We start from the raw sequence: 19,827 nt of genomic DNA, 5'->3' as shown, positions 1-19,827 counted from the left end.
ATAAATGTACTTGTACAATCTGCTCTTCAATTGCTTGCTTCCTTTCACGAACAAGGAAAGAATCGTCAGGATGAGCTAACTGTTCAGGCTTTTCCAAACGATTTCCCTGGAGAAATAACATTCTCATTAATTATTTCAGGAAGAGCACAAACATAGATATTGTCTTCTTTTTCTGAATTCAAATCACGTTCGAGAACTATAAGTTGGTTGCCAGTCTCATCGTCACCAGTCTCAAAAATATTATCCACGTAATTTTTGGCGGGAACAAATTGGACACTTCGTGTTTCTTCTTCTAGACGGTGACCTTCCTCGGATTGTCCAGCTTCATCTTTTAATTTTCTTTGTAAGTTTCGTTCGCGACTCCTCAAAAGTGTTGTCCTCTCAGCAATTACGTCGTCAAAACCCATAAGATCTCTTTCTACATTTTCTACGTTTGTTGTTGTGATACCGGTAATTCCTTCCTGGGGTGATCTCATTAGCTCCTCCGAAAGTTCTTTGTCCGCCCTCCCAGACAACCTCTCGAATCTCTCTCGGGGATTCGCGTTGTCCTTGATCAAAGTCTTAATTCGAGCTTCCGTGGACTCGGTGTAGTCAATAGCACTATATTCGCTGTTAGGCTTAAATTCGGCAACAGAAATTAGCTGAGCGAATTTTATCTCTTCCTTCTTTGGTAGCTGCTCTGAAACCACGGGACCGTTGTCTCCTTCGTTTTCGTCTCTCAACATATTTTCATAAGCTCGCAAGACATCCATTAAAGTAGAGTTTTCTTCTTCTAGGATCGTCAGTGCATTCAGTTCGCTGTCACCTGCTTTACTAGCACTTGGTTCATCTGGCAGTTTAAGCAGCTGTTGTGACAACTCTTGTCCTACCCTTTTAGTTAACTTTTGCATCTTATTGTGAAGGTCCCCATTCTCACTTTCGAGTTTTTCAATTTTCTCTTCGTAAATAGATAAAACGTTCACGATTGATGATGAATCATCTGATGTTTCTCGTTCCGCCAATTCAAGAAGTGCCACATTTTCCCTTTTCAATTTCGCCAGGTCTTTTTCGTAACTCAAAATAACGTCTCCCAAGTTCTTTTGCTTGACGCACATCAATTCAGACGCTTGAAACGGTGGTTTGTCTGTAGCTTGAGTTACGTTATGGTCGTTGTCTTTTAGAAGATCTTTATAAAGTTCGTTCCCAATTTTTCCGGACAATTCCTCCAGCACTTTTCTGCTCCTGTTTAATTCCTCATTTTTATTGCGCAAAAGCTTTATTTCAAGGTCCAACTCGTGTAGAATACACTGCAATTGTTTGCCATCGTTCTCCAATCTGTGGATCAATTCTCGGTAAGACCTGACGTTGTCTGTTGGTGGCTTGTCCGCTGACTTCTCCAGCAATTCATCCGATAGTTCCTGACCGATTTTATTAGAAAGAGATTCTAGTTCCCTGGCAAGAATCATATTCACCTTTTTCAGCTCATAAATTTCACTTTCTTGGGATGTTGCTATCTCAAGCATGTTCCCGGAGATCAATTCCCTCAGCGCCAATATTTCATTCTTCTTCTTCTCCAGCTCTTCCTCGTAGCTCTTAACAACGTCAGCGAGTGTCAAATATTCGTCTTTTTTCATTATTTCAACCGCACCGAGAAAGACATGTTGCTTGTTTTCTTGATCAACACTTTCGGACAGCGCCATGAGCTGTTTAGACAGTTCAATGCCAACTTTTTTTGTAGGTTGGTCTGACTCTTTATTTTCTCATTTGCGTTCAATATCTCGACTTCATACTTTGCAACTTTTTCCATAAGAGAGGTCGCTTCTGAATCTTCAGAGGCATGGTCTTGTAATTGACGTGATTCTTTTTGCAATCTTTCAATTTCCTCTTCGTATTCGGTCAAAACATGGGCAAGGGTTTTTCCATCATTTGTAATTGCCTCTATAGCGTGAGGTTTCATTCCTTGTCCTTCCTCGCTAGGATTTAGCAACTGCTTTATTAATGATTCTCCAACTTTCCGGGATATGCGAATAAGGCTAGATTCGGTCTTTTGTTTGTCTGACAGCATTTCTTTCATGTTCATTTCATATTCGGAAGTAACGCTTTGAAATGGTTTTCCTTCTACGGATTGGTCACCAGAGCTAACCTTCAGTGCTTCGTTTACCCTGTTTAGTGATTCTAAGTCAATTTCGTATTGTTTTATAACGTCAGAAAGTTTCTTTCCATCGTTTGCCATTGTTTCGACAGCTTTGAAAGAACTTCTTGGACCTATTCCGTTGCAAGGTGTCAGACTAAGGACTTCATTCGTAAGGTTATCTCCTAGCCTTGCAAAAAGGGTGGATAGTTTATTATCAAGTTCTTCTGATGTACCTTTAAGGCGCTGAATTTCATCCTCATATTGTGATATTATGAGAAGAACAGACTGTCCAGTGTCTTCGCTCTTCTTTTCTAAAGCCTCTAATGCACCCCTTTCTCTTTTAAACCTGTTCAAATCACTTTCATAACTTTCGATAATATCAGCCAGCGTCTTTTCTTCCTCTTTGATAATTTCAACTGCCTCCCACCTTGTTGTTCTTCCCATTTCCCTCATTTTTGGTTGAAGCAATTCATTTACAAGATCTAAACCAACCTTTTCTGTTAGCCGCTTCATGTTGTCCACATTGATCTGCTCACCAGATGCCGCTATATTGTATGATTCGTCTTCATATCTTTCAAGAACGCTCTCTAGTGTTACAGCTTCCTCTCGCATGATATTTGTAGCCTTGAGTTCTTTCTGTTTTCCAGATGATTGAAGCCCTTGATCACTGAGCTTCACAGCCGTTTTATCCGCGAGCTTTTTGATATCTTCAACAAGTGATGGGCCAAGTTTCTCCTCCAGGTGGTTTAAAGCAGTTTTTAATGACTCTTTTTCGTTCTGCTCTTTAGTTAGCATAACTTTGCATTCTTTTGCAGTGTCTGAAGTGGACAGTTGGTTTTCGTCATATTCATCCAGTTCCCGGGATGCTTTTATTTCTTTTTCATAACGTCTGATGACTGCCTCCAGTGACGTGTCTTCTTTTTTCATGATAAGAGGAAGATTTAGCTCGCTTTGGCTGATATATTCTTGGAGCTTCGTTCCATCCTGTTGGTTATCCAATGCGTTGATAAGGTTTGACCCGATTTTGTCCTCAAGGAACAGCAACCGGTTCTCAAATTTCCTGTTTTCATTCCTCACTTCGTCGATTTGATCTTCGTATTGTCTCACAAGATCCGAAAGCATGTCAGTGGTTTGTCCCGATTTATTGAGAACCAAAGCCGTTATACTCTCCAGTTCCTTTTCATAATTCTTGAGGATATTTTCAATTGTTCTGCCCTCTTCTCTTACCAGAGTCTCAGCACGTAGCTCTTCTGATGACCTTTGGATGTGAATCCTTTCTTTTAGTGCAGGTGAATCCTTTGGGTCAATAGGCTCTGCCTCTTCCGTGTCATCTGAAAATAAATCGGCCTCGTCTTTTCCATCCTTTGCAATTTTCAGTAAACTTTGAGACAGTGTCACGCCAATGCTTTTCTTTAAGATATCATTTTCTTGCTTTAAGGTTGCAACATTACAGCTTTCATGATTATAAGTTTCCGTTTCGACGTCGGCTGAGGAAGCCGATGTGTCACTCAGGAGCGTTCCAAGTGCGCTTTCATATGTTTCTAAAACGTCCTCTAAAGTTGACTGTTTCACATCCATGATTTTGGTGATCTTTAAATCGCTACCTGGTTTGCTTTTCTGTAAATTTAAGGTTTCCTTTGTTTCATCGGCAACACTTGGCAATTTCATTATTTCCTTGACCAGGCCGTGACCGATTATGCTCTTTAGCTTTTCTAAGTCATACCATAGGCAGTCGTTTGCCATCCTGAGATCCACTACTGTGTCTTCGTATTTTTTGTCGCTGTCAGTTGTGATGAATCCTTCTTTTCCTTCGCTATGAATACTGCCTTTTGGGGCATCAAGCTGTCTATCGAATGATTTTATTACATCCTCTAGGGGTCTTTCCTCCTTCAACATAATTTCTACTGCTCTAAAGGTTTCATCGTGTTCAGCTGAATTGTTGTCACTTACTTCCGTGTAATCCTCTGGTTTCTTGTGCTCCACTTCTCTTAAGAGCGTTCGTCCAATCCTATGCTCTAGTTTTTTCATCCGTTTTAACAATTTATCATTTTCTTCCTTCAGACGTTCTATTGTGCGGTCTCGTTTAACTACTTCAGAAACATCATCTGTGTCATCGCTTGGAGCTAGTCTTGTTACAACCTCTGTTTCGTTTTCGGCGGCTTCTGTGGTACTTCCTTCATTTGAAATTAACGACACTCCCTGAAAGTCGGTTTTTCTGGTTTCCACATGAAGACTGTTGTTTCTGTCACACGGATGGCTGCTATTCTCATTTGCATTAGCTGCGTTGTCGTTTTCCGATTGCTGCATTGGGTCTTCGTCTTCACTTTTTCTCCTTTTTGTCGCTAACGCTTTTGTTTCTCCACCCTCGACCACTGATGGAAAGCCACCACTGCTGCTAACATCTGCTTTAGATAAAGCGCGCTTTTTATTCGACACATCCACTGGATTGCCTTTCATTCCTTGGCCGTCTTGAACGTCGTTCACTCGTTTTGATTGCTGCAGATCTTGCTCATAGGACAAAATGACATCTTCTAAAGTTAGTGCTTCTTCTTTCATTCTATTTGGTGCCCATAACCTTTTTGATATTTTTGCCTCATTAGTGCTTTCTATTTCCAAGCAATCATCATATCCCCTAATTAATCTTGTGAGATCGTCATAAAGGTTGCTTCCAATTTTATCCTGCAAATTGTGTAAGACACTCTTAAGGTCGTTGTTTTGCCTTAGTAACTCCTCAATTTTCTCGTCATGCTCTTTTTCAACATCTGTTAATGAACTGCTTTCCTTGACTGATCGAGGTACCAGCATCCTTAAAGCAATCAATTCGCTCTCATAATTTTCGAGAACATCTTCCAAGGTTTCATCCTCGCCTTTTATTTTTCTTACCGCTTCCAAATCAGTCTCCATTATGGTAGACGAATTGCTTTTATCCTGTAAGTTATCCAACACACAAAATAAGTCTTGGCCGATATATTTTTCAAGATTGGCCAATTTCTCGATCAAAGTCTCGTTCTCTTTCTCCAAATCCTTATTTCTTCCCGTCGGGCTTTCATTCTTGTGTTCATAATCAGACGTGAAATCTTTCATCGCGGCACCCTTGCCTTTTTCATTTAGTAGATGAATTGAGTTTTCCGGTTGTGATTCATGTTTTCGCTGGATGTTTTCCAGCATTTTTCCTTCATCCTCTGTTAATGATTCTGCTTTTAGATCGTTAGGATGTGCGTCATTTTCATCTTCACGTCCGGTTAGCTGCAGCTTTGTTTTGGCCTCTTTCTTGTTTTTCATTTCGTGTGTCACATTCAAATCGATGTTTGCGTCATTAAATGAATGCTCACTATCCTGTAAATCATCCATTGCAACAACTGGGTTTTGGCCGATGATTTTTTCAAGTTCCTTCAGCTTCTGGCCTAATGTATTGTTTTCCTCCTTCAAATCATCATTTTTACTTTCGAACCGTGCTGTTTTGTTCTCAAAATTTGATATGAGATCTATCCCTGAGGCATCGTCCCCTTTTTCATTTGGAAGTAATTTTTTCATCTTCTCGAGTTGTGTTTCGTATTTTCTCAAGATGTCTTCTACCGTTTTGCCGTCATCTACTAAAAGTGATTTTGCCTTTAGATATCCAGGTTGTACAGCATCTTCGCTTTCACCTGTGGGTAGCTGCGACTTTATCGTTAAAGTCTCACTTGTCATGTTGTCCGCTGTATTCAGATCAATTTTTGCGTCCTTAGGCAAATTATCTAGTACACGGAATAAGTCTTGCCCTATGGTTTTTTCAAGATTGCTCAATTTTTCTTCTAGAGTCTCAATTTCTCCCTCTAAATCCTTGTTTTTGCTTTGAAGACTTGATATCTTGTCTTCGAAGTCCAATATACGATTTAGCATACCTTCGCTTTTATCATTTGGAGGTAGTTTCGTCATCTTCCAAAGCTGTGTTTCATATTTTCTAAGGATATCTTCCACAGTTTTGCCTTCATCCTTTATCAATGATCTCGCTTTTAGAACACACAGTTGAACATCATCTTTTTCTGCCTCTGTGAACGGATTAACCATGTCATGACTTGCTATATTCGCAGGTTCACTTGTTTGTGGGATGCCGTTTTCTTCATCATCCTCAGCTAATAGGGCGTGAAAGAGATCGCTACCAAGTTTCTCTTCAAGGAGGATGACCTCTGTCTCCAGTTCAGCGAAGTCATCATAAATTCGTTTTTCATAATCCTCTATCACGTCCTCAAGAGTTTTTTTACTTGTCGTCATTACGGCTAAAGCCTTCAGTTCTTTCTCTGTAAGACTAGCTTTTTCAATGCTTAAATTCCCTGAAATCTTTTCAAAGACCTCAAAAAATTCTGTGTCTCCATTTTCTTTTATTGAGATCTCGTTCTGTTCGTTAAGTTCTTTGTTCTTGTCCCCACGTTCTCCCTCCATACGAAAAGTGGATGTGTTCATTGCAAGAAGAGCTCTAGTCAAGTTAGGTCCAAGCTTATACTGCAAACGTCGTAGAGCCTCTTCATAAGATGGTACGTCATAAGCTATGGTCTTGTTACTTTGAGGATCAATGTTAGGTGCCTTGAGTCCCCTTGGTTGTGCTTCAACCTCCGCTTCTTCCTCTCTATTTAGGTGCTTTTCATTTTCCAGAACGGAATCCATATTTTGTCTTGAAAAATCGAGATCGTTTTCGCCTAAAAGTAGACACCCTACTTTTTCCTCTGTTTCCATTTCCCCAATTGTTTCTTCAGTTGACGTTTGTCCCAAGCTTTCCTTGTTGTCATCTTTGAAAATTTCGAAATCTTCAGGTATTTTGTGGTCATGGTCTTGTCCGAGAGAAATGTCGCGTACATTTCGTAAGCCATCCGTAAGTTCTTCGTCTACCCCATTTATCAATATTTCTCCAAGATCTTTGTCTGGTATCTCCCTTGGCACCTGAAGCACTTTTAGTTCGTTTTCGTCGTCAACAATAACTTTCATGCGTTTGTCCAATTCGACAATTTCTAGTGGATTTGATCCATCGTCAATTCTGCTTTCTAATTGGCTGTCTTGTTCCTCCAGTGGTCTTGAGGGGCTGATTTTATTTTGTAGTGGTAGCTGAAGTTCGCGCTCATAATGAGATATAATTCCACCAAGCGTCACACTATTTTCGCGTATTATATTTAGCGCGTGCAGTGAGCAATGATCTTCCTCTTCATTCAAGACATATGACTCCGTTTCTCGTGGGGATCTTAAGTGGGACATGTAGATGTTAAATAACGTCGTTACAATGTCCTTTGCCCTTTCCTGAACAGAAATGTCTTCAGGTGTATCATTAAGATCTGTCTCCGCAAATTTCGTCTTGACAGCGTCATTAGGATGTTCCTGTGGTTGCCCCTTTGCACTGGGATCATCTTTGAAAGACCCTCTTAGTTGTTGTCTCGTATCAAACTCCGGACGATCGGTACTCCCAATCACAGGCATGCCTTGTATCGTTTCTCCAATCTCAATTTCAGCATCAGTTTCCCATTGGCTTGCTCTCGCAGCTGATGAAGTACCCTCCTTTGCAAATTGCCTGGACTTGTCCTCTATCTTGCTATGTAACACAGAATTGAAATTTTCATCCATTGCTCCACCCATAACCTTTCGGTTTTGAGACTTAGATAAATACTCTGTAGGTGTGATGTCATAGCCCTTTTTTGACGTTTGACATTTCCTGGTTAATCCGAGCAGTTGTTGGGTGAGATCTTTGCCCAAAGTTTCCTTAAGCGCCTCGTTTTCTTGCGAAATATGATCAAGCTCTTTCTCGTAAAAGGCTATGACAGTTTCAAGGTCTTCATCAAAATGTTTCATAATCACAGGAGCTACAAGTGTTGGAGAGAAGGAAGCACTTTTTTCTTCCACGTCAGGTTTCTCTGGCGTCCATAATATAGCATCAAAAAGTTCGTGTCCAAGTGTGTCTTTGAGTGTGTCTATTTTGCCTGCCTGTTCCTGTAATATGCTGGCCAAAGACTTTCCATCTTCGTTCATGACACTAAGAGCGTCACCAGATTCCATCTCTTCTCTTGGTAAAGCGGGAGTCAAAAGTTCCTTCACTAATTGCTCCCCAACTTTGTCTTTCAGCGTTTCCGATTCTAAATTCATTTCTTGGATGATTACTCTTAGTTCCTCATTTTCTTCGGCAAGATCTCGGAGCACCTCACCAACTGTTGCATCACTATCTTTGACCTCCTTTAAAATTGACTCGTACGTGTTCGTAATTGTAGGTTGATTGTCACTTGGGAATGGTATTGTCAGGGCATGGACCAGATCCTCTCCAACTTTAGACATCACTAAGGAACTTTCGTCCTCCAAAATATTTTTCTGCCTTTGGATACAATTCTGCAAGTCTTGCTGTTCCTTTATAAACTCCGTTAATGTCTTTTTGTCCCTTGTCATCTCATATAAAATTCCTCGAATGAAGTGAGTGGGTATTTGCTTGTCGCGCTCATTTGCTTTTTCAGCCAGCCTATTTAACATGCGCGAGTCACGAATTTGCTCAGATATTTCCCTTCCCCTTTCTTCCAGGTCACTTTTTTGTTGTTCAAGGTCTTTCATTTCTTCCCATATTGCCTCCTCTTCATACTCAACATCTACCATTGCTCTGTGATCCCTAATCGTCTGCAACTTTGTTTCCAATGCCCTTCTGTTTTCTTTTAATTCGTCCGTTTTAACAGGATCATGATGTTCTTTTTCGGTGAAATCTCCATCGCTGCTGTCAAGTACAGCATCAATTTCAGCTAAATACTCCCGTAAACTCTCCTTTTTGGTGAACAGTTGCTCCAAATCCAACGTGACCCTACTTTGTTTATGGGACTCTTTCTTAAGAAGATGCAAGTCCTTCTCCACTTCGGTTATTTCTTTGCTGATGCGTTCTATCTCGTCCTGGATCAATTCAACTTCTCTCCGCAACGCTTCCTGTTCCTCGTAAGTAATCATTTTGTTTTTATGCATGATCCGCTCTCCTTCTGCAAGGTTATTCTCGGCTTCCTTCTTCACCTTACAAACATTTTCCTTGAAAGCTTCCAGCCTTTTGTCCACTTCTTCTTTCTTATCTAGCAGCCCCTTAAGGGCTTCTTCATTAGACTCCTTTCTTCTCTCCAATCCTTGCATCTGTTTAAGTCTAAGCTTAATTAAAGCGTTTAATTTCTTCAGTTCAATTTCAATTTGTGCTTTTTGTTCACCACTGCCTTCTAGAGGCTCCATTTTCGAGGATTTTGTCTCCAATTTCCTTTTCGTATTCAACAAGTCTTCGAGCAAATTCAGTTGTTCAATTTCGTCTCCTAGTTTAATCTTGTCAACAACAAGACTTTTCAAGTCCTCCAGCTTTCTGACGTATTGGTCATCAGAAACGTTCACAATCTTCAGTAAATTCTGTAGCTGATCATCATTTGCTTGTATTTGATGATGTAGCTCAGTACGTCTGTCTTCAAAGTTTATATTTGAACCTATCTCTATGTCGTCTTTCAATGCACTTGATTCAGTAGAAATTTCCCCTTTCACTTTTCCCGGATATGTTTCCTTATCTTCATGGTATGCCTCTCTCTCTTTCCTATGAATCTTCTTCTCTTTAAGAACCTGCTTCAGTCGCCGATCAACCAATATTTTCTCTCTAACAGCATCTTCGAGGGCCACTTCTTCCTCACTTGAATCTTTCCCACGCTTTTTAACCTCCATTAATATCTCTGCCTTTTCTTTGAGGACGTGCTCCACTTCCCGTTGTTTTTGACGCAAGTCCTTTATAGAGAGTGATTCCCTATCCGGGATTTGAGGAGACTGGCCAATCCTTACACTCATCCTGTCATGAATGTTCCCGTCTTTGTTTCTACTGTCGTCGTCGTCCTGGTCTTCTTTGTTGTTGTCATTGTCATTGTTGTTGTTGTTGTTGTTGTTGTTGTTGTTGTTGTTGAAATCACCATCATTATAAAAGGCTTCCTCGAGGCTATCAGCGTCCACGTCTATGTTCTCTGAAGCTTTTGACAGTTCTTCATTGAGTGCTAATTTCTCTTTGGCAAGGACAGCTAGAGCCTCAGCAGCTCTAAATGTTTCTCCATCTATTTTATCCTGAAGTTTGTCTCTTTCATCCTCTAGTCTTAGCTTCCTCTCAACGCTCTCTTCTAAAAACGCTTCGTGAGGTCCTGTTAAGCCACCTGCACTTATTTTTTGAAGTATTGCCTCGTTAGTTTCATTCAATTCTGTTAATACCTTGACTTTCTTGTGTGTAAATGCTTTGATTTTTGAGCCACTTTCATCTAACTCGCCGGTCTTCTTGAACTGCTGTGAGAGGAGGAAATTGCTCTGTTCCTCAGACATTTCATCCTCTAGTTTGCGAATACTTTCGACAAGGCTCTCCCTTAACAAGAAGAGGTTTTCTAGCTTTTTACTCTTGCGCGTTGCTACCTCGATCGGTGGTGAATTGTCCAATTTGGATAATTCTCTCTCCATATTTAGACCTTTTTCCAAATGTTCGGTAACTTTTGAAGAAGCGATTCCAGCCTTTCTCAGATCGATTTCCTCGTTCGCTATTTTTGCGTTCAGAATTTTTAAGTCTTCCTTTTTCATCCGTTTTTCTTCATACACAATCGCCAGTCTTTTAAATGTTGTAGTCTCTTCACTAAGTTTACGATTAAGTTTTTGAGACACTTCGATTTTTCTGATGGCAAGATCTAAATCGTCAATTTCTTTCTCCATTCGTCTTTGTTCCAGACTCATCGTATCGTCCTCGTTCCAGAAGTCGTCAACCATGCTTTCGGTATCCTTGCCAGAACCTTCCTTATCCCCAACCACATCTTGGTGACGCTTAGTTGCTGACGGCACAAGAAATTTAAGTGCGTTCTCGAGTCGTTCCTTTTTTCTTTGAAAGGGCTCTAATCTTTTTGTTTTCTCTTCTAGCAACTTTTCGTACAATTCAATGTTGTTGGCAGTTTTCGTTACTTTTTTGTCTAGCCTTATCATGTTTTGATCTGCGTCTCTCTTGCCTGCTATTAAGGAGGAGATCTCAGGTGGAAGCTGTTTACTGAACGTTTTTGCCTCTTGGGGATAGTTGTCACTCACAGTCTCCATGGAATTCTCTAAAGCCGCAATTTGGACCTTCAATTCGTTCAAAGATTTTTTTAGTTGTTGATTCTCTTTTTCCTTCACTCTGTCTGCTTCTTCTAACATTTTGGTTTTATGCTTAAATTCACGTGATTTTTCAGCTGCGTCATCCTTCAGCATGTCACTCCTACTCATCAGAGCACTTACTTTAAAATCATTGTCGGCTAAATTTCCGAACACCTCTTTCTTTTCTCGTAGCACATTATTAATTTCATCCAACTTAGTGCAAACATCTTCCTTCTCTTTTAAGAGATGTTTCAACCAGTCTTTTTCTTTTCTCTCTTTCAGCTCGTTGTCAATTTTTTCCAAGGAATCAAGAGTCTCCGTTTCTTCCTCTTTCAACCTGAGACTTTCTGTGCCGTCATGTTTGCTACCACGCAGCTGTTTTATTTTTAAGTCTATCTCTTTAATATCATTTACAAGAAGTTCTTTCTCCTCATATAAATCACTCCAACTGTCTGTATCATCCACAGATCCTTCTCTTTCATGCTTATCGCTCAATTCTTGTATCTCGTCCACGAAAGCCTTTCCAACGATCTCACATAGAAGGTCGAATTTTTCTTTTAACATCTTGTTGTTATTACTCAGTCGAAGTATGAGATCTTGGTCGCTTATAGGGGAAGTACCTTGTGTGAATCTAAAATCGTCTTCGTCTTCGTCACCTTTGAACGAACAGGACTCCCAGAAGCTATCATTTTCATTATTGCTTTCCTTGTCATTCCGTGCAGTAAGGTTTCCGCCTTGGCTCGCATCTTGTGTATCATCCATTGAGTTAAAATTATGCATTGTTGAGTTCGCGAAAGAATTCAACTTATCGTTTGAATCACTGAAAAGGTCAGATGTTGGTTCTTGCTCGAGCTTAGCCATCTCTGTTGGCTTGTGTCCTTTGCTAGCGGCTTTCTCAGGTAGGGCGATTTTGGGTGTTGCATCACCTTTTTCTGCTGAAGGCCTCTCTAGTTCCTCATAGAATAGGTTGTCATTGCCATCCTTTTTTTGCTTTTCTCTAGCATTCTCTTCATCCATATATTTACAGGAGATCTGATTGTTTGCCTCAGAATCTTCTTTGTTGCATTTTTGTTTGTTACATTCGTTTCCTCCTTGCTGATTTATATACTTCTGCTTGGGGTCATTCTGGTCGTCTTCTGCTTCTACCGTACTTTCATTCTCGGAAATTGTATCCTCTTCCGCCATTTCTATTCTGGTGACGGTGACTTCATCCTTTGAAAATGTAATCTCCTGAGGTTCAGGCTCAAAAGAACCCCCCTGCGCTTGTGACTGATCTAAATGTCTAGTACTCTCATATTCCTCTGACAGGTCTTCACCAGTATCTTTAATTGGACTGTCCGCAGTTAAGTAATCAGTTCCTAATCTCTGTTGCAGTTGGTCTTCATTTGCATCTTCTCCAGGCTTATGAATGGATGAAATCATGTCTTCTTGTGGTTCCTTCCCAGGGGCAACGTTATCATCCTTAGCTTGGATAGGGGTATTTTCCTTAGAATCTGTTCCTTCGCTGTCACTAGTTATTTCGTCCTCTGCTGATGCTCTGCTGTCGTTTATCAGGTCTTCTTGAGAATTTGGCTGCATTGAACTATTACGTTCTTCATGCGGTTTCGCATCGCCACTGACATCCCCAGTTGCTTCCAAGATGACTGCCCCAGATTGCTTTTGTTCAGTGCCATTGTTTATTCCATCCTTTCCAGTCGTCGTTTCCTCCTTATTAGAGTCGTTCTGATTCTCTGCCGTAAAATCGGCGTTTGCGTCCATTTCTCCTTCATGTCCTAAGCGCTTAACCTCATCAAAGCTCTCTTCTGTGCTATTTTCTCTGTTACCACTGGGTATTCGATCCTGTTCGAATGGTTTTTCGTCACTGTATACCTCCTCCTGAAACTCTCTTTCTAGTGCAATGTCATCATCTTGTGTCTTCTTTAAATGGCACACATCTTCATTTCCGTCAAATGTCTTATCCATGGCATTCGTTTTATCCCCTTTCTTCGCAGACCCCTTCTCTTTTGGTGTCATTTCGCCTTCCTTCATCTCTCCCGGAGACTTATGCTCTGGTGAATTTTTTAATACGGTCTGTGGTTTGTCTTTGAAGTTTACAAGCTCATTTACTATATTTGAGCCGTCTCTAGTACCTTCTTCTTCGGAGTCAGCCAGAGCCCCATGATCAGGTTGCATTTTTGTGTCTGCATATGGTTTCTCGCTATCTATTGCGTGATCATGATCGACTTCAGCCATGATTTCGTTTAATATATCTCTTTGTTCTGCGTCATCGGTTATTCCATCTTTTTCAAGTTTTTTCTCCTCTCCATCTCGTGTTCTCCGAGATTCGTGCCCAGCTAAATCTTTGTCGTCTACCCGTTGTGGCTTTGTATCTAGTACGACCTGTGGATTGTCCTCAAAGCCCACATACTCATTCACCTTATTTGCGTCGCCTCTTACATCTTCTTTGGTGTCACCAAGGGGCTCACGATCAGGTTGGATGTGGATGTCTGTGTGTGCTTTCTCTCTATCTCTCGCATGATCGATCTCATCCATGGTTTCCGTGTCATTGATTATTCCATCTTTTTCAAGAGTTTTCTCCTCTACATCTGCCGTTCTCCAAGATTCGTGCCCAGTTGAATTTTTGTAGCCCACTTGTGGTGTTTTTGCATCACGCACAAAGAACTCCTTACTGGTTTCTTTGTATTCAGTGGCCCACCCGTCCTTTGCAAGTATTGTTTCACCTTCAGTCGGTGTTTTTTTATCCACTTGTTTAAACTGCTCCTCTTGTTGTTCATTTTTATCGCTTCTCTCCACAATATAGACACTTTCTCTGGTACCTTTTTCTTTAGTTTCCTTCCCAATTTCACTCTGAGTTATTTCGCTTATGTCATCTTCCCTCTTTGGTTTCATTTCCTTTGTACACTGGACCCTCACTTCATCTGAAGAGGGTTGTTCTTCATTTATATCCTTAGCATTTTCCAGTTCGTCATCTTTGTTACCTTCAGGCTTGGAGGAAACATCAACCTCAAATTCATTTCTTCCCTGGACATCTTGTTTACCTGTTTTCTTAAATGGCTCTTCCTCTTCCTTGTAACATTGCCCCTCCCCATCACTGTTTTCATCTTCAGGGTTGCATTCATCTTTCTTTCTATCCTGATCCTTCTCACTACGTGAATCACGTTTTCCACAGCTATCTTCCTCTTGCTTACGTTTGCCAATGAAATTTTCACTTTCTTCACAGAGATCTTCATTTAATTCATCCGTTGGTATTGCAGGTACCGTAAATAAGAGTCTTTCTTCATTTAGAATACTTCCTCCCTCTATCACCTTGCGACCCTCTGACTTTATGTGGAAGTCACTTAGGCCATCATCAACTTCCGAAAATGTTATCACTTCAATACTAGCTTCCTTCATTTTCGTTAGCTCGTCATCAGCAACGCCATCTGCTTCATCTTTCACTGAGTTCTCAACCATTGTTTGTGTGTCAACATCTCTTGTGGATACATGCTGATATTCATTACCAAAATTGGTTCTCTGCGCTAGAGATCGAAAACCGTGAAGCATATCGTTTTCCAACTCTTTTTTCTTACTACGAAGAGCTTCTCTGGCCTTGGCTAATTTCCTCATCGCCTTTTGTAAACTGTCTCTGTATTCCCCATAATAAACTCTTCCAAGGTTAAACCTTTCCACGTTGAAAACAAAATCCAGTTTCTCTTTCTTGATGCTCAACATCTCACCGTCATTCGATTCAGGTCCCGAAAATGCTCCTTCATCCGTTTCTCCGGATGTAGTTGCGGTGTCCGAGTAGTCTGACTCCAGGTCAGAACTCGCACCAGACGTTGTGTCCGAGTCATAAACAATATCTTCGTCCTTATTTAGTAAAATTTCTACGAGGTTTTCAAGAGCATCTTGTAACTCTTCCTTGTTACGAATCTCTTCATCAAATCTCTTCAAGATTTCACTCGAGCGGTTTATTGGTGAGCTTCCTACAAAACTCTCAGGATCTTCACTGAGAAAACTCAATCGATCGAGTTGATGGTTATCTTCTATTGCTTTTAGGGAGGTACTGGAAATTATTTCTTTTATTAGGTCGATAGCTTCCTTCAGATTAGCGACAGAGGTTTCGTGTTCTAGATGTCTCTTTTTTTGTAGGTCTGCTATTTCTTTCTTAAGTGGAATAGTAATCTCCAGATTGCCTTTCTCCCTCTCAAGTTTTTCTTTTTCCTTCTCTCTTTCTCGATCTCCCTTTTCGGCTGATTCCCTTTTTTGCGCAGCCAATAGTTTTTGCGTGACTTGATTTCTGTCATGGAGTAGTTTTAGCTCCATCTCACCTTTCTCGGAAAGTAATTTGTGCAAGTCAGAGATGTCACTTTCGTATTTCAAAATAATGTTCATCTTGTCCCTTTCGAATTCTTGCTTCATGTTTTCTCTTCGGCGGAAAAGAACATCTTCTATCTCCTCTTTCATTTCCAAGTAATATAACCTACTCAAGTAGAACCTTTCTAGATTAAACGCTTCTTCAATATTTGACTTCTCCTTTAAGAGATGTTCGATAACCTCGTCCTCCGTGCTCATCACAAATTCTTTGTGCTGTGTTTGCAGTTTTTCCATTAAATCTTCTTTTTCTTTCTTAAAATTCTTTCCGAGCTCCTCTATGGAACGCTTGAGGTCTTTATTTTCACGTTTCAGTTCAACTACCACATCTGTATAATTGCTTGCATCCTTTTTGTTCTTCTCTTTGATATTTCAGGGTTTGTGTGAACGCTATTACTATCATTGGTTAGCGAGCCTCTGGACTCCATAGGACGCTTTTCGGATTGTTCAGTACTTCCCTTTTGCTGCTGTAAATTCTCCAGATATTCTGACAACTCCTCTACTTTCTTTCCAGTTTCATTTGCCAACTCTTTCATAACGGCGCTGAGTCCTTCTTGCTGTTCTTTCTTCATCCTCAACTTTTCCAACTCATTTTCCATATGTACTTTCTTTAAAATTTCTTTCATCTTGTGATTTAACCGATTTTTCGTAGCTTTCTCAATGTTCCTGACATCATCATTGTCTGTTAAGATATTCTCGACAGCTTCAATTTGAGCCTGTATAGAAAACCTTTGCTTCCCTTCCATTCTGACATTCTCATCGTTTCCTTGGTTTGCATGGACGTTGTCAATCTCCATGATTACCTCATTGATTGCATCTTTCATTTTCTTGTTGGACATTTGGAAATCATCCGATGTTTTTAGGTCTTCCTCTTGAAGGATACATTGATTTAGCTTTTCCCTTATTTCAAGAAGACTCTCAGTGACTTGATCCTCCTTTTTCGTCCGAGTTCCCTGATTGTTCTCCTGTTTTCTGACTTCAACCTCCTTTACACTGGGATCATAATCGTCTTCATTTCCATTTAGTTGATCTCGTCCTTTGCAAAGTATGTTTTGGTCTTCGGAATTTTGGTCCTTTTCCTCTTCTATCATGTTTGTGTTTTCCCACTCGATTTCATCAATTTTCTTATCCGCCATGATGCCAAGAGAAGAATTTTCCGGACCAGCGTCATTCGTCGCCTCAACAGTAATTCGCGACGTCTCCTGGACGTTTTCCAAAGTCGCATTCAGTGTTTGTAGCGCCTTCTGCAATGTTCTCTTTTCCTCTTCAAGTCGTTTCGTCTTTTCTTTCTCCGAGGAAAGTTCCTCGACTTTTCGAGCAAGCTCTTTCTGATGGAATGCTTTAACTTCCTTCATATTGTTCCGGAAGGTCTGAATATTGTTTTCAATAGTTTGCTCGAGAGTCTGGCATTGACTCCTCTCCTTTTCAATTTTTTCCTCTAACCTGTTTCTTTCGCTGACAAACTCATCTACTTGATCAGCCAAATGGGTAAGTTTTTGCTTCGAAATCTCAAGCTCCTCTCTTTGTTTCAAGACTATCGATTTCAAGTCACCAAGCTCTTCCTCGTGAATACGTCGTAAATCTTCGTTCCTCTGCTGTATCTCTGCTTCTCTTTCACGTAACAGAACTTTGTATCTTTGTTCTACGTCATTCCTTTCAAACTCAAAACTCTTCAGCAAATTTAACTGTTCTTTACGAAATTCAGCGTCCATGTATCCTTTTTCATGTTGGAAGTCCTTCTTCAGCTTTTCAACTTCCTTACGATGTTGTTGCTCGAGTTCTCGCGTTGGGGTTTGGTTGCTTTTAATTTCGTTAATTTTCTGTTTGTACTGTTCTTCTGCCTCTGTCATGGCATCTTCGTAATGTTGCTTGAGTTTGGCAATTTCATCAAGTAGGGAAACCTCTATATCCGCCTTGTTTAGTTGATCTGTTTTGGCAAGCAAAGACACCTCACGGTTATAGAGCCTTGCTAAACTAAATCTCTCAGTCTGCAACGCATTTAGTAGTTCATTCTTCTGCTTTTCGAGATTTTCAATGATCTCTTGTTGTTCAAGAATTCTATCGTTATAATCCTTGTCTAAGCTTTCCTGTAATTCTCTTATTTCATGCTCAAATTGCTCAAGCATTCTCTGGTTATCATGATCTGATTTTTCATCATGAAGTCTCTCTGCAACTTCTAATTTAAGCTGTAATTCCTTTTGGTGTTCCTCTTGCATTCTCTTTTTCTCTTCGTCAAAGTTTGCGCTCATTAACTCAGTCTGATTTGCAAAAACCTGGACAAGCTGGGCTTTTTCTCGATCAAATTTTCTCTGCAATTCTAACTTTTCAGTTTTGAAATTCGCGGCAAAGCTCCTTATCTCTTCTTCGTGTTCAGTTCTTTTGATGTATACGTCATTGTCTGGAGAGTTCCTCGCTAATCTGTTTTGTTTGTGCTCCTCACGCAACAATGTCCTTCGTAATATTTTAATTTCTTCGTTTTTGGCAGCAATAACCTGTTCAAACTCATGCCTGATTTTCACTTTTTCCTCTTTGTATCTAATTTCTGCTTTCCTTTCTTCGGATGCAACCTCTTTAGTCGATTTTCCTTCCAGGTCTTTTCTCTCGTATAGATCGTGTTGGCTCTGTTTTTCCACCTGCAACAGGTCCCTTTTTTCCAATTCAAATTTCTTTCTAATGAAATCTTTCTCTAGCTCGAATGTCGCTACCAGCTCTTTCATTTCGTCTTTATGCACTGTCTCCATAATTTCTTTCTCCTTAAGAAAGCCGCAAATGATATCATTTTTTTCCTTGGCGAACTGCTCCACCAAAGCTATAGTTTCTTCGGAGACTTTAAGCTCTTCCATTTTAAAATAGGAAAATTTTCTGCATCAAATTATCTTAATAGATCCCATTGTATAACCGTGTTAAAAGTCTTCTTTTTTCAAAGGCAACAAGTCCAACGAAATCCAGTAAAATGAGACTCTGATCTTCTCTTAAATGATAATTTAGAAACACCAGATGGAACAAAATTGCGTCTTAGCAATAGTAATACGCAAAAGGCATGCCAATGTTTTGTGGCTGCATGGACGCTTTAATAATTGATGCCCCACCAGTCTGTCAGGTGATAACTGTATAAATATTTTCCCAATCTCGCCCTTGCAAGATGTTTCTTGAACACGTATCAACAGCTTGCTTATTGTTAATTTCATTTGCATATTTTCTTCCATTGTTGTTGAACGCTACACGCAGTGTATGGCCTGGATTAAAAAGAGTAATTTTCTGGTGCCAGAATGCTTATACATTTCTCTTAGAAACTTCAACTTTTAATAATTCTTTTGAGAAGACGAGCAGATAAATAGATTTTACAAACGAGATATACGCTTACTCTTGCAACATGGCAAAACTTGAAAGATGAAAGAAGTCAACGAGCGAAAAAAAGAACCGTCACCATCACATGTAGTGTGGGATGCCATCCAAATTTTATGTGTTGCAAACATCATGAAGAGATTGGAATCCCTGAAGTTGCTTCGTCATTGTTTTGAAAACTAGTTCAGCCGCATGCTTAATTTTCTTTCCAACACCCAAACATCATTTTTAAAATAACTTTATTGATGTCTGCAGTTTTACGAGTTTAACAGGAGCTTTCAGTATCTTTTCAACATATTCATAGCAATCCTTCTCAAGAAAGAGAAACGGAATTTAGAAAAACTCTCCTCTGACATAGACAAAGCTTTTTGTAAACATTGCAACTTCGCCCAGGGTCATGCATTTATGGCTGGTAGTAGTAGTAGTAGTAGTAGTAGTAGTAGTAGTAGTAGTAGTAGTAGTAGTAGTAGTAGTAGTAGTAGTAGTAGTAGTAGTAGTAGTAGTAGTAGTAGTAGTAGTAGTGGTAGTAGTAGTAGTAGTAGTAGTAGTAGTAGTAGTAGTAGTAGTAGTAGTAGTAGTAGTAGTGGTAGTACCCTTAAAGACGGTAACATTCAACAGTAATTAAACTGATAAACTTATGGCCCCCAGTATAAACGAAAGGCGAAATATAATATTAATAGTGACGAGAGCACTCTTACTACAGAGTAACTTTAAACCGAAGCAAATTATGTTTACAAACAAATTTGTTTGAAATTTGTTTTTAGAACAATGTTTATATCATGAAAATTGAATTTTTTTAAAATCGCTTATTTTCAATTCAAATTTCGCGGGCGCAGCCATCTTGAATAACTGTGACGTGTTAAGGTTGCCCTATTGGTCTGACACAAAGAGCTTTTGTCTAATAACAATAGAAC

The 19,827-nt window shown here is 40.0% G+C and overlaps 1 protein-coding gene across 1 annotated transcript; it reads right to left on the bottom strand.

Moving 5' to 3' along the window:
* Positions 1-83: 83 nt before the first annotated feature.
* Positions 84-18,588, bottom strand: LOC138033709 (A-kinase anchor protein 9-like). The gene is given in 3 exon segments (XM_068881506.1): positions 84-1,709; positions 1,712-15,930; positions 16,023-18,588. Coding segments are annotated over 3 exon segments (18,234 nt in total). The 5' UTR covers positions 18,412-18,588.
* Between the last annotated feature and the right edge of the window lie 1,239 nt (positions 18,589-19,827).

Source organism: Montipora capricornis, chromosome 2, assembly GCF_036669925.1.
Source record: "Montipora capricornis isolate CH-2021 chromosome 2, ASM3666992v2, whole genome shotgun sequence".
NCBI lineage: Eukaryota > Metazoa > Cnidaria > Anthozoa > Scleractinia > Acroporidae > Montipora > Montipora capricornis.
This window is presented reverse-complemented; position numbering and strand designations above follow the sequence as displayed.